At 46.7% G+C, this 15,087-nt stretch overlaps 1 protein-coding gene across 2 annotated transcripts in view; it reads right to left on the bottom strand.

Moving 5' to 3' along the window:
• The window catches only part of LOC129702528 (uncharacterized), a 73,752-nt gene that overhangs the window by 10,676 nt on the left and 47,989 nt on the right, over positions 1-15,087 (bottom strand). For both annotated transcript variants that reach the window (XR_008724396.1, XM_055644273.1), the window contains exons 12-17: positions 14,066-14,143; positions 8,712-8,800; positions 7,312-7,348; positions 5,406-5,554; positions 2,808-2,870; positions 1,565-1,640 (exon numbers count right to left, since the gene is read on the bottom strand). Coding sequence is in view for 1 of the 2 variants with exons in the window: in XM_055644273.1 (XP_055500248.1) it covers positions 1,565-1,640; positions 2,808-2,870; positions 5,406-5,554; positions 7,312-7,348; positions 8,712-8,800; positions 14,066-14,143 (492 nt within the window). In the remaining variant the exon portion in view is untranslated. The remainder of the gene's footprint in view (positions 1-1,564; positions 1,641-2,807; positions 2,871-5,405; positions 5,555-7,311; positions 7,349-8,711; positions 8,801-14,065; positions 14,144-15,087) is intronic.

The following is a 15,087-nucleotide window of genomic DNA, read 5'->3' as shown; positions in this document are numbered from 1 at the left end:
TTTCGGAAAGCAACTATTTCTGAGTCTATTTGTCCTGGATTTGATGCACCTATAGCGCCTTCCAGAGGGCAGCAGGTCGAACAGTCCAAACGCAGGATGGGAGCTGTCTTTGATGATCTTCTTTGCCCTGCTAAGGCAGCGGGAGGTGTAGATATCCATCAGGGAGGGGAGAGGGCAGCCAATGATCTTCTGCGCTGTCCTAGTTACCCTCTGAAGCCTCTCCAAGTCTGCCATGGTGCAGCTGCCATACCATGCTGTAATGCAGTATGTCAGCAGGCTCTCGATGGACGAGCGGTAGAAGGTCAGCAGCAGGTTAGAGTCCAGGTTGTGCTTCCTGAGGACCCTCAGGAAGTGCAGCCGCTGCTGAGCCTTCTTGATGACCGCTGTCGTGTTGTCTGTCCAGGAGATATCAGCAGCGATATGGACGCCGAGAAACCGGAAGGTGTTGACCCTCTCCACACACTCGCCGTTGATGTGTAGGGGGACTAAGTCGGTGCTGTGCCTCCTGAAGTCGACAATGAGCTCTTTTGTTTTCCTGGTGTTCAGAGCCAGATTGTTTTCTGAGCACCAGGTTGTCAACTTCAGGACTTCCTCTCTGTAGGCTGCCTTGTCTCCCTTTGAAATAAGTCTGACTACAGTAGTGTCCCAGCCTCAACTACCTTCTCTGGCAGCTTGTTCCATACACCCTCTGTGTTACCCCCTTAGATTCCTATTAAATCTTTTCCCCTTCACCTTAAACCTATGTCCTCTGGACCTCAATTCACCTACTCTGGGCAAGAGACTACCCGATCTATTCCTCTCATGATTTTGTACATCTCTATAAGATCACCCCTCATCCTCCTGCACTCCAAGGAATAGAGTCCCAGCCTACTCAACTTTTCTCTATAGCTCACACCCTCTAGTCCTGGCAACATCCTTGTAATTATTCTCTGTACCTGCTCCAGCTTGACAATATCTTTCCTATAACATGGTGCCCAAGAACTGAACACCTGAGAGAGTTACATGTCCCACAATATCATTCTATGATAGTTATCACATCACAAAGTGCTGGAGGAACTCAGCGTGTCAGGCAGCATCTGTGGAGGGAATGGACAGTTTCAGGTGAGGAACCTTCTTCAGACGGATGGAGTAGGGAGGGGAGAATGATGGACAAGAGAGGTGGGGGCAAGACAAACCCTGGCAAGTGATAGGTAGATACACAATGTTTTGTAGCAAGAGTCTTCTTTTAAAGAAGGGTGTCGTCTGTCCATCCCTCCACGGATGCCGTCTGACCCGCTGAGTTCCTCCAGCACTTTGCGTTCTGCTTATGATTTCAGCATCTGCAGTTCCTTGTGTCTTTATGAATTTAAATATTATTTGTTCAGGTCACGCATAATCATAAGTTCATGAGTTAACGGAGCAGATTTAGGACATTCAGCCTATCAAGTCTACTCCGCCATTCAATCATGGCTGATGTATCTTTACCTGCCAACCCCATCCTCCTGCCTTCTCCAAACAATTTGCACCGTGGCCATTTAACGTAGTAATTAATTTAACTTCACGTTGAGCGAGTGAGTGGCCCTACCTGGTGTGATGAGGCAATCCACTTCTTTGAAAATGTCTTCCAAAAACTTCATGGCCCGAGATCGCTGGCGCCCAGCCTGAGGGAGGAAGACGAAACCGATGATAGAACGAGTGCAGAGAAGGCTTACCAGCTTGTTGCCTGGACTCCAGGGCCTGAGCTACAGGGTGCAAAATTAGAGCACATGGTATTGGGGGTAGGGTATTGACATGGATAGAGAACTGGTTGGCAGGCAGGAAGCAAATTAACGGGTCCTTTTCAGAATGGCATGCAGTGAATAGTGGGGTGCCGCAAGGCTCAGTGCAGGGACCCCAGTTGTTCATAATATATATTAACAATTTAGACAAGGGAATTAAAAGTGACATCTCCAAGTTTGCGGATGACACAAAGCTGGGTGGCAGTGTGAGCTGTGAGGAGGATGCTATGAAGCTGCAGGTTAACTTGGATAGGCTGGGTGAGTGGACTGATGCATGGCAGATGCAGTATAATGTGAATAAATATGAGGTTATCCATTTTAGTGTCAAGAGCAGGAAGGCAGATTATTATCTGAATAGTGTCAGTTTAGGAAAAGGGGAGGTGCAACGAGACCTGGGTGTGCTTGTACATCAGTCACTGAAAGTAAGCATGCAGGTACAGCAGGCAGTGAAGAAAGCTAATGGCATGTTGGCCTTCATTGCGAGAGGATTTAAGTTTAGGAGCAATGAGGTCCTACTGCAGTTGTACAGGACCCTGGATGAAACAGCACCTGGAGTATTGTGTGCAGTTTTGGTCTCCTAATTTGAGGAAGGACATTCTTGCTATTGAGGGAGTACAGCGTAGGTTCACCAGGTTAATTCTCAGGATGGCGGGACTGTCATATGATGAAAGAATGGGTCGACTGGGCTTGTATTCGCTGGAATTTAGAATCTTATAGAAACATATACAATTCTTAAAGGATTGGACAGGCTAGATGCAGGAAAAATGTTCCCGATGTTGGGGACTCCAGAACCAGGGGTCACAGTTTAAGAATAAGGGTAGGCCATTTAGGACTGAGATGAGGAAAACGTTTTCACCCAGAGAGTTGTGAATCTATGGAATTCTCTGCCACAGAAGGCAGTGGAGGTTTTCAAGAGAGAGTTAGATTAGGGAGATTCTAAGGGAATCGAGAATTATGGGGAGAAAGCCGGAACGGGGAACTGATTTTGGATGATCAGCCATGAATGGCGGTGCTGGCTCGAAGGAAGGGCCAAATTTCTATGTTGCCTACCTGAATAAAATCAGAACTCGTGAAATGTGATCCAATGGCCAAAGACATGCGAGTATCCAGATTCTGCAAGAAAAAATATTGATGGTGTAGTTGTTGATAAAACATTCTTTGGAACTAGGAAAATAAACGGTGGTTAGCAAGGCTACATCCATGGATGGGACTAGTACAGGGTTGGATGCCTTCCTTTGGAGCGACACAGTGCTTGAGTTGCTGCTTCACAGCGCCATGGAATCAGGTTAAATCTTGACCTCAGCTGCTGTCTGTGCGGAGTTTGCACGTTCTCCCTGTGACCGCATATGTTTCCCCAGGCTGCTCCGGTTTCCTACTACATCTCAAAGACGTGCGGTTCAGATTGGACTTTTCAGAGCCTTGGATGATGCAAGATGGTGCTGGAACATGGCGACTCTTGTGTGATGTCCCAGAAGAGGATCTATTGTGCCCATGTACGGTGTGATCTGACTGGATTGCACTCATCGCTCTATCGCTCTACGCATGACAAATATAGTAACCAAACTAAATCAAAATGTTCTCCTCAGAGACAGAAACAAGGAATCTTGTCAACATTCAGCACGGATTTATAAAGACAAGTACTTGATACATATCAGCGGAAGTGACTTGCGTTTTGAAGGGTCCCGACCCGAAACATCACCCATCCACAATCTCCACAGAATGAAGAAGGGTCTTGACATGAAACGTCACCCATTCCTTCTCTCCACAGATGCAGCCTGACTTGCTGAGATACTCCAGCAGTTTGTGTCCATCTCCACAGACGCTGCCGATTCAGAGTTACACTAGCACTTTGTGTGTTTTATTTTTGTAAACCAGCACCTGCAGTTCCTTGTGTGTACATTCTGTGTGATTACAATTTGTAGGCTGCATGTTGCAGACAGCTTATCAAGGAAAGGGACACAAAGAGAGAGCTGGAGTAACTCAGTGGGTCAGGCAGCATCTCTGGGGAACGTGGACAGGTGACGTTTCAGGTCGGGATGCTTCTTCAGACCGATCGTCGGGTGGTGGGGGCTGAAAGCTGGGAGAGAGGAGGGGCAAGACAAGTAATCGGTGGACACGGGATTGGGGGACGGGGGAATGATAGGCAGATGGTTGGAAGAAAGACCCAAATTGTGAAGCCAGAGGAAAGGGTTGTTAGAGATGATTTAAAATTGGAGAATTCAACGTTCATAGCGTTTGGTTGCAAGCTGCACAGGTGGAATACGAGGTGCTGTTCCTCCAGTTTGTGTGTGGCCCAACTATGGCAATGGAGGAGGCCCAGGACATCCTTCATAACAAGAGGATTTCAGTATAGGAGTAAAGAGGTTCTTCTGCAGCTGTATAGGGCTCTGGTGAGACCACATCTGGAGTATTGTGTCCAGTTTTGGTCTCCTAATTTGAGGAAGGACATCCTTGTGATTGAGGCAGTGGAGAGTAGGTTCACGAGGTTAATCCCCGGGATGGCGGGACTGTCATATGAGGAAAGATTGAAAAGACTAGGCTTGTATTCACTGGAGTTTAGAAGGATGAGGGGGATCTTATAGAAACATATAAAATTATAAAAGGACTGGACAAGCTAGATGCAGGAAAACATTTCCCCAATGTTGGGCGAGTCCAGAACCAGGGACCACAGTCTTAGAATAAGGGGGAGGCCATTTAAGACTGAGGTGAGAAAAAACCTTTTCACCCAGAGAGTTGTGAATTTGTGGAATTCCCTGCCACAGAGGGCAGTGGAGGCCAAGTCACTGGATGGATTTAAGAGAGAGTTAGATAGAGCTCTAGGGACTAGTGGAATCAAGGGATTTGGGGAGAAGGCAGTCACGGGTCATTGATTGGGGCCAATCAGCCATGATCACAATGAATGGCGGCGCTGGCTCGAAGGGTCGAATGGCCTCCTCCTGCACATATTTTCTATGTTTCTAGGACAGAAAGGACGGAGAGAGAGGGGCAGTTGAAATGGTTAGCAACCCGGAAGATCCAGCAGGCCTTGGCAGACCGAGGCACCTCCTTTGAGACTAGAGGGGAATTACAAGCATCTATGGAATGCAAATAAAAAGGGTTTTACTCAGAAGCAGAGTCACTCAGTAGCAGGACCAAGGGAAATGTTTCAACCACCTTGGTGCGGTATTGTTAACCACTGCTCAGTCCTTATGTGGGAAGAACCGAGCTGTTCTTCCATTTTGCCTTTCAACATGTGCTGCACTTCACTCTATAGGAATCAAACTTTACTCCAGTGAATATACCCTCTGAGAGCCAGGATAAACATTCCTGGTGCAGGTGGCCCATAGAGTCCAGAAAACAAGTTTACTCGATACAAAGAAGCTATGAACTCAAGGCTACACCCAGACACCCTCATCTTCCTACACAGATAAAGAAGCCTGTTTCTCAGTGGAAAGTTACTGAATGCTGGATCACAGTTAACCCTGTAAACTAGTGTACGTGACTAACCTTGCTTTTGTGCTATCAAAAATGATATGAAAATACAGCATGCTTTGAATCGAGAGAGCAGTCTCTTGCTTGACTGTTTTCCTTGTCGGATACGTTTTTGTGAATTAAGTAGTTACAGTTTGATAGTCACTCGCGTGTCGTGAAACTTATTCCAACACTTACCATGCTGTGGTAGTGATTATTAAAATCCATGGTGAGGGCCTCTCGTATTTCACACAGGATGCTGATGAAGTGAGCGGTCTGTACCTCCTCCAGCTCTGGGATTGTCACGTCCACCATTTTCCCCCCCAAACCCGACAGGTAATACACCGCTGTGCCAAAAAGAGACAAGTTAGCTTGAACAGCCCGCTATTAGTTCACAGGATCTTCTGTTTCTCAGGCTCCTTGCAAACATACAATGGGCGGCATGGTGGCGCAGCAGGTAGAGCTGGTCCCTCACAGCGCTAGAGACCCTGGTTCGATCCTGACCTCGGGCACTGTCTGTACAGAGTCTGCACGTTCTCCCTGCGACCACGTCCTCCCACATCCCAAAGACAAGCAGGTTTGTAGGGTAATTGCCCTCTGTAAATTGTCCCTTAGTGTGTCGGGAGTGGATGAGTAAGTGGGATAACATAGAACTAGGGTGAACGGGTGATCGGTGGGCGGCGTGGGCTCACTGGATCACAAGACTCGTTTCCATACTCAGTCGCCAAGCCTGGCAAAGTCAAACCCAACCATCTCTTATTGACGTCAAGGGGTTGCCTGTCATAAGCCCACCTGTCCTGACAGAATTCATGTCCACAGACTTCAAAGCACACACAACGTTTTAAGTCATCCTCCTTTCTGATCCATTCCTGACACACTAGCGGTGAAAGAGCTAATGGTCAAATCTAAAATGAAGTTGTGCTTCTACAAAAGCTTGGTCTGGTAGAACAAAAGAATGGTTCGTTGCCAAGTCTGAATGACTTTGTAAATTGAATGAACGCAATATGGAGGACAGGTTGTCTTTTCAATAAAGACATTAAGATGGCAGCCTGCAGTAATAACACATGCTTCAAGGCCATAAAGAAGCCAAGATTGAACAAATATCTGACGCTCCAGAGATAAATAATAACTTGTTATTGGTTGAGCTGGATTTGGACCCATCCTTCCTATCTTCTGAAAGGCGATGGAATCTTTCAGTCATGCCATATTCAGACTGGGTAGGAGTGTTTTACTAATAAGAAAAATGTATAATTGTGCTAACTCGGCTTTGTTCTGTGAGTGGGAGCCTGAGAAGCACTGAGCAACGTCTGTGCTCATTGTAGATCTTTTGCCACTCCCGTCTGACAAATCAATTAAAGATTGCCATGGTTTTACCTTTAACAGTTTTTGTTGCTATTTGCTTTTAAGAAACAAACTTTGACAGGGGCAATGTACAGAGTCCAATTAACCTTCAAACCAGCACTTCTTTGTGATGTGGGAGGAAACCGGGGAACTCGGAAGAAACCCATGCAGTCACAGGGAGAACGTACCAACGTTACACAGACACCACCTGAGGTCGGGATCAAACCTGGTCTCGTTCACTGTGAGGCAGCAGCTCTATCCACTGCGCCACCCATAGGGCATGATTTTGGCTTTAGTCTTGAGATACTGCGTAGAAATTATTTATTTCAGATGACAAGATTGAGCCATTGAGCCCTTGTCGACCAGCGCTATTCTACACTCCGGGGACAATTTACAGAGGGACAATCAACCTACATGTGTTTGGAGCGCAGGAGGAAACCGGAACACCCGGAGAAAACCCATGCGGTGACAGGGAGAATGTACAAACTCCATACAGACAGCACCCTTAGTCAGGATTGAACCCGGGTCTCTGGCGCAGAGAGACAGCAACTCTACCTGAGCCACCGTGAAGCCCTCCACTCCCCTCTCTCCCCCACACAGATGCACTGAGATCAGCTGTCCTATTCCACAATCATGTTCTCCTGGTTTATCCTGTTGGTAGGTGGGAACTCTCCTGCCCAATTTCAATCCCATTCTAGATGGCGATTCAGTCCCATGCTAGACGGCAATAGATTTAGAAGGCAAGTTTTTAAGATCATCATACCTTTCTGGCAAACCTCCAAGACCTCAGGATCACAGTCCTGTTAAAATTCAAGAGAAAAGGCCCATGTCAGGACAGGGTGGAATTTAGGACATAGAACATAACAAACAGTAATCATTGCAAAATTGAATTAAATTGAATTGAATCCTTTATTTGTCATTCAAACCTAATCAATGGGGGGAGGACAATGCTGGCTCAGTGACGGAGACGGAGCAAGCGGTGTTAACACGAGCTGGGCAGGCAGTAACCTCAGCCAGAGAATGGTCTGAAGAAGGGTTTTGGTCCGAAACGTTGCCTATTTCCTTCGCTCCATAGATGCTGCCTCACCTGCTGAGATTCTCCAGCATTTTTGTCTACCTTACATTTTCCAGCATCTGCAGTTCTTTCTTAAACAGAGAATGGCCCAACTGATTTCCAAAAGTCACAGCATCATACGGCACGGAAACAGGACCTTAGCCCAACTCATCCATTCCGACCAAGATGTCCCACCTGCCCGCATTTTCCCCATACGGGATCCCTTTAAACCGTTCCTATCCATGTACCTGTCCATATTCCTTTTAAATGTTATAGTACCTGCCTCAACTACCTCCTGTGGCAGCTCTGTTCCATACACACACTTCACGCTGCCTCGGAAAAGTAGCCAACATGAGGACTAATCAAGAACCAAATTATCCGGCCCGCAGACTTCCGTCATCTCCGGTACCACCCGGGCCCAAGGCCGTGGCGCTGAGGCACGGTGACGCAAGGAGGCCTGTGCTGGTGGCCGCAATGGCGGAGCCACCGAGCTCTGGCTGTACCGCATCCTGCGCAAAGCCGCCGGCACGGCCGCCCGTGCACCTTCCGTGTCTGGGCTTCACTGTCGGGATCGGGGTTGTCAATAGGCCGGGGACGAGTGAGTGTGAGTGTTTGAGCCACCTCCTTCAGGACAGAGCCAAGGCAATGGTCTGTAGGTACGCCATGTTGGTGAGCGCCCATAGCTAGGGGCCACCCAGTGCGTCCACGAAGGGGCGGGATCTACGTGAACACGTGATTGATGCCTGTCATCCGGGGCGGGATCCATGTGTACACGTGATAGATGTGGCCCGCCATCCGCTCACAGACATGCGTCCTGGCCTCTATGCAGAACAAGGCTGCCGACCCCTGCTCTAAACTAAAGGAGGTAGTTAAGGCAAGGATTATCCCAACAGTTAGACAGGTACATGGATTGGACAGGTTTGGAGCGGTATGGACCAAGCGTGGGCAGGTGGGACTAGTGTTGCTGGGACATGTTGGGCGGTGTGGGTAAGTTGGGCCGATGGGCCTGTTTCCACACTGTATCACTCTATGATTACCACCATGTCCAATATGTAGCAAACATTCCTGCACAACTTCAATCCACCACAACAGGAGAGGGTGTACTTTACCGTGAAGAACTTCCAATCGATGCCAAATTTGATGTTCTCCAGATCAGGATGTCCAACATTGTCAAGATTCAGTGAAGGCTGATGGATGCCTGAAAGATCAATGTGACACCAGTCTATAAAGTGGACCCAGTCCAAAACCAACCACCAGAAAGTCAAACCGTTTTTGTGTCCAGACAAAGACATGAAAGAAGTAACCATAGATAAACACAGGAGATAGTTTGGCCCATTTCCCCAATGCTGGCTCTTTGAATGAGCAATTACAATTCCTTCAACCCCCTCCCCCCCCCCCCCCCCCCTTTTAATTTCTAAAACTCAAATTATCATATCAAAATCCTTCTTAACGATTTAAGTTTTTAAAGGTGCCGTTTCAGATTTCAACATAAAACAGAATCACCTTTAACGTTATTTAAACCCATGGTTACTGATGAGTTGCTGACTAAACCCATCGTTAATGACCAGACATCATAAGACCATATAGGAGCAGAATTAGGCCATTCGGCCCTTCGAGTCTCCTCCACCAATCATAGCTGATCTATTTTTCCCTCCCATCTCCATTCTCCTGCCTTCTCCCTGTAACCTTGGGCCCCCTTACTAATCAAGAACCTATCAATCTCTCCTTTAATAACATCCAACGACACAGCCATGAATTCCACAGATGCACCACCCTCAAGGCTAAAGAAATTCCCCCTCATTCCCATTCTAAAAAGGTACGTCCTTTTATTCTGAGGCCGTGTCCTCGGGTCCACCCATATTGATCAAATAACTTACCAATCATTAAATCCCTTTCCATGTTGAAAACATCTATAATAAACTCTTAAAAACTTTCCCCATTGTAAATGGAATTATGATTTTCCAACCACTCCTTACTTTCACCCACTTTGGATCAGGACCCTTCTCTCACTGTCACCTGTCCATTCCCTCCAGCACTTTGTGTTTTGCTCAAGATTCCAGCATCTGCAGTTCCTTGTGCCTCCATTTGACTGCTGCCCTGCAAAGTCTTCTGAAAGTATAGCCATGTTTGTGGAATTCTCCTCTCTCCAATGGGACGTCCGTGAGGCCCTCTCTCACTGCTGCCCCTGTGTGGTTCTACCTGCTCTTCGAACATGCTCTGACCCAAACTCTTAACCACAGCTCCTGAAGGACCGTGTTGGGGAACTGGAGAAGCAAGTGGATGACCTCAGGTTCATCCGAGAAACGGAGTAGTTCCTCGCAGTCCTACAGTAAGATTGTTACACCTAAGTGGGTACTGGAAGAGGGAAGGTGGCTGACGGTGAGAAAGGGAAGGAAGCATGGAATGCCAACGTCCCCAGGTGTTGTACCTCTTGTGAACAGGTTCACCCACTTAGAAGCTGTCGCGACAGAAGACGTTATTACACTGAGCGGCGACTGGCTTGCGAAGCAAATAGGGCTGTTGAGCCAAAACCAAATAGGCCAACGTCAGGCAACGCCATTGTAGTGGGAGACTCCATTGTGAGAGGTACGGACAGGGGTTTCTGCAGCAACAGACGGGATTCGAGGATGGTGTGCTGCCTTCCCGGTGCCAGGATCCAGGATGTCACAGACACAGTGCAGAAAATCCTCAAGGGCGAAGGTGAACAGCCGGAAGTGGTAGTGCATGTCGGCACAAATGATGTCGGAAAGAAGGGGATGAATATTCTGCAGCGTGACTTTAGAGAGCTCAGAAAAATGCTGAAAAGCAGGACCTCCAGGGTTGTTATCTCCGGTTTGCTTCCAGTTCCTCGTGCTGGCGAGAGCAGGAACAGGGAGATACGGGACCTGAATATGTGGCTGAGGAACTGGTGTACGGGGCTGTGATTTAGATTCTTAGATCAATGGAATCTGTTTTGGGGTAAGGGGGAACTGTACAAAAGGGACGGATTGTATCTTAACAGGTGGGGGACCAGCATTCTGGCAGGCAGGTTTGCCACTGCTACACGGGTGGTTTAAAACTGAGTAAGGGGGGTGGGGTGTCAAATGGGATAGTCGAGGATGGAGTTAAAGGGAAAGGGTTTCTAAAATGTGTGAGCGGAGAGACAGAGGGGTGTAAAATGCGGGTAGAAGCAATAGGTAGCAAGGTGAAATGTGGCAGGCAGACAAATCCAGGGCAAAAATCAAAAAGGGCCACTTTTCAACTTAATTGTATAAGGGGTAAGGGTGTTGTAAAAACAAGCCTGAAGGCTTTGCGTCTCAATGCAAGGAGCATTCGTAATAAGGTGGATGAGTTGAATGTGCAGATAGCTATTAATGACTATGATATAGTTGGGATCATGGAGACATGGCTCCAGGGTGACCAAGGCTGGGAGCTGAACATCCAGGGATATTCAATATTCAGGAGTGATAGACAGAAACGAAAAGGAGGTGGGGTAGCGTTGCTGGATAGAGAGGAGATTAACGCAATAGAAAGGAAGGACATTAGCTTGGAGGATGTGGAATCGAAATGGGTAGAGCTGCGAAACACTAAGGGGCAGAAAACGCTAGTGGGAGTTGTGTACAGGCCACCTAACAGTAATAGTGGAGTTGGGGATGGCATCAAACAGGAAATTAGAAATGCGTGCAACAAAGGTAAAACAGTTATAATGGGTGACTTCAATCTACATATAGATTGGGTGAATCAAATTGGCAGGGGTGCTGAGGAAGAGGATTTCTTGGAATGTATGCGGGATAGTTTTCTAAACCAACATGTAGAGGAACCAACGAGAGAGCAGGCTATTCTAGACTGGGTTTTGAGTAATGAGGATGGGTTAGTTAGCAGTCTTGTTGTGCGTAGCCCCTTGGGCAAGAGTGACCATAATATGGTTGAGTTCTTCATTAGGATGGAGAGTGACATAATTAATTCAAAAACAAGGGTTCTGAAAAGGTAACTTTGAGGGTATGAGACATGAATTGGCCAAGATAGACTGGCAATTCATTCTTAAAGGGTTGACGGTGGATATGTAATGGATGAACTACAACAATTGTTCATCACAGTTTGGCTAAAGTATAAATCAGGGAAGGTAGTGCATCCATGGATAACAAGGGAAATCAGGGATAGTATCAAAACAAAAGATGAAGCATACAAATTAGCCAGAAAAAGTAGCTACCAGAGGACTGGGAGAAATCCAGTCCAACAGAGGAGGACAAAGGGCTTAATTAGGAAAGGGAAAATAGATTATGAAAGAAAACTAGCAGGGAACATAAAAACTGACTGCAAAAGTTTTTATAGATATGTGAAGAGAAAAAGATGTTAAAACAAATGTAGGTCCCTTGCAGTCAGAAACAGGCGAATTGATCATGGGGAACAAGGACATGGCAGACCAATTGAATAACTACTTTGGTTCTGTCTTCACTAAGGAAGACATAAATAATCTGCCGGAAATAGCAAGGGACCTGGGGTCAAATGAGATGGAGGAACTGAGTGAAATCCAGGTTAGCCGGGAAGTGCTATTAGGTAAATTGAATGGATTAAAGGCTGATAAATCCCCAGGGCATGATAGGCTCCATCCCAGAGTGCTTAAAGAAGTAGCCACAGAAATAGTGGATGCATTAGTGATAATTTTTCAAAACTCTTTAGATTCTGGAGTAGTTCCTGAGGATTGGAGGGTAGCTAATGTAACACCACTTTTTAAAAAGGGAGGGAGAGAGAAAACGGGGAATTACAGACCAGTTAGTCTAACATCGGTAGTGGGGAAACTGCTAGTCAGTTATTAAAGATGGGATAGCAGCACATTTGGAAAGTGGTGAAATCATTGGACAAAGTCAGCATGCATTTATGAAAGGTAAATCATGTCTGACGAATCTTATAGAATTTTTCGAGGAGGTAACTAGTAGAGTGGATAAGGGAGAACCAGTGGATGTCTGGACATTCAGAAGGCTTTCGACAAGGTCCCACTTAAGAGATTAGTATACAAACTTAAAGCACATGGTATTGGGGGTTCTGTATTGATGTGGATAGAGAACTGGCTGGCAGACAGGAAGCAAAGAGTAGGAGTAAACGGGTCCTTTTCACAATGGCAGGCAGTGACCAGTGGGGTACCGCAAGGCTCAATGCTGGGACCCCAGCTATTTACAATATATATTAATGATTTGGACGAGGGAATTGAATGCAACATCTCCATGTTTGCGGATGACACAAAGCTGGGGGGGCAGTGTTAGCTGAGAGGAGGATGCTAGGAGGCTGCAAGGTGACTTGGATAGGCTGGGTGAGTGGGCAAATGCATGGCAGATGCAGTATAATGTGGATAAATGTGAGGTTATCCACTTTGGTGGCAAAAACAGGAAAGTAGACTATTATCTGAATGGTGGCCGATTAGGAAAAGGGGAGATGCAATGAGACCTGGGTGTCATGGTACACCAGTCATTGAAAGTAGGTGCAGCATGCAGGTGCAGCAGGCAGTGAAGAAAGCGAATGGTATGTTAGCATTCATAGCAAAAGGATTTGAGAATAGGAGCAGGGAGATTCTACTGCAGTTGTACAGGGTCTTGGTGAGACCACACCTGGAGTATTGTGTACAGTTTTGGTCTCCTAATCTAAGGAAAGACATTCTTGCCATAGAGGGAGTACAGAGAAGGTTCACCAGACTGATTCCTGGGATGTCAGGACTTCCATATGAAGAAAGACTGGATAGACTCGGCTTGTACTCGCTAGAATTTAGAAGATTGAGGGGGGAATCTTAGAGAAACTTACAAGATTCTTAAGGGGTTGGACAGGCTAGATGCAGGAACATTGTTCCTGATGTTGGGGAGGTCCAGAACAAGGGGTCACAGTTTAAGGATAAGGGGGAAATCTTTTAGGACCTAGATGAGAAAAACATTTTTCACACAGAGAGTGGTGAATCTCTGGAATTCTCTGCCACAGAAGGTAGTTGAGGCCAGTTCATATCTAAGAGGGAGTTAGATGTGGCCCTTGTGGCTAAAGGGATCAGGGGGTATGGAGAGAAGGCAGGTACAGGATACTGAGTTGGATGATCAGCCATGATCATATTGAATGGCGGTGCAGGCTCAATGGGCCGAATGGCCTACTCCTGCACCTATTTTCTATGTTTTTATGTCTATGTTAACCCCACCCTCACCTGTATCCACCTATCACTCATCAGACTATGTCCCGGCCACAACTTTTCCAGGTTTCTCTCCCCCCTTCTAAAAGTCTGAAGAGGTGTCCTGACCCAAAACGGCATCGGTCCATTCCCCCCACAGATGCTGCCTAACCCGCTGAGTTCCTCCAGCATTTTGCATCTTTTTAAAAAATAAAAGTAAATCAGCGTCTGCAATGCCTAGTGTCCTGAAGATTTTTTTCTCTTGATTTGTTTTTGTTTTGGCATTCCGGAATGTTCTACTTCACTCAGCTGGGCAGATTTTCAGAAGCATTAAACACTCACCGTAGGAGTAGTTTGGGTCTGGGCCAGAGAGGATTGTGTAGGCTATGGCGGCATCCTTCACTGAGGTACAGATTGGACCTGCAAACACAAATCAGTCCCCATCTCAGCTCTGTCCCACAGAACAGACAATAACTGTTTATCCTCATCTTCTTCAAAGATTCAGAGTTCAGAGATACAGCATGGGGACAATGCCTCCCTTGCTAGGCCCCGCAGCAGCCTGGGGCTCGCCTCGACTGGGCACCGCTCAGAGGGACTAACTCGTGGACTGGACTTTGTAATTGGCGCCAAGACACGGCGTCTCTTGCATGCAGACTGGATAGACTTGGTTTATACTCTCTAGAATTTAGGAGATTGAGAGGGGATCTTATAGAAACGTACAAAATTCTTAAGGGGTTGGACAGGCTAGATGCAGGAAGATTGCTCCCGATGTTGGGGAAGTCCAGGACAAGGGGACACAGCTTAAGGATAAGGGGGAAATCCTTTAAAACCAAGATGAGAAGAACTTTTTCACACAGAGTGGTGAATCTCTGGAACTCTCTGCCGCAGAGGGTAGTCGAGGCCAGTTCATTGGCTATATTTAAGAGGGAGTTAGATGTGGCCCTTGTGGCTAAGGGGATCAGAGGATATGGAGAGAAGGCAGGTACGGGATACTGAGTTGGATGATCAGCCATGATCATATTGAATGGCGGTGCAGGCTCGAAGGGCCGAATGGCTTACTCCTGCACCTAATTTCTATGTTTCTATGTTTCTATGCAGGCTCAGTAGACTATTTCTGTACACTTGCTAATGGAGGATTTTTATTTGGGTACGGCAATACTCTACTGGGCTGTATGTAACAAAATTACATCCCTGTGGGTGTTTGCACACGTGACAATAAAACCTCCAGCAGCCTCACTGACAGTTAACTATTGGTCTCTCAGTTACAATTTTGTTTTTAAAGTCAATTTTTCATCTCGTCTCTGAGACGGAATTCTGGTTAAAGAATCAATCTATAGATACAGAGATGGACAGATAATTGGACA

This window comes from Leucoraja erinacea, chromosome 13 (assembly GCF_028641065.1).
Source record: "Leucoraja erinacea ecotype New England chromosome 13, Leri_hhj_1, whole genome shotgun sequence".
In the NCBI taxonomy this organism is placed as follows: domain Eukaryota; kingdom Metazoa; phylum Chordata; class Chondrichthyes; order Rajiformes; family Rajidae; genus Leucoraja; species Leucoraja erinaceus.
Note: the sequence above shows the minus strand (reverse complement) of the source record. Positions and strands in the feature narration are given on the sequence as shown.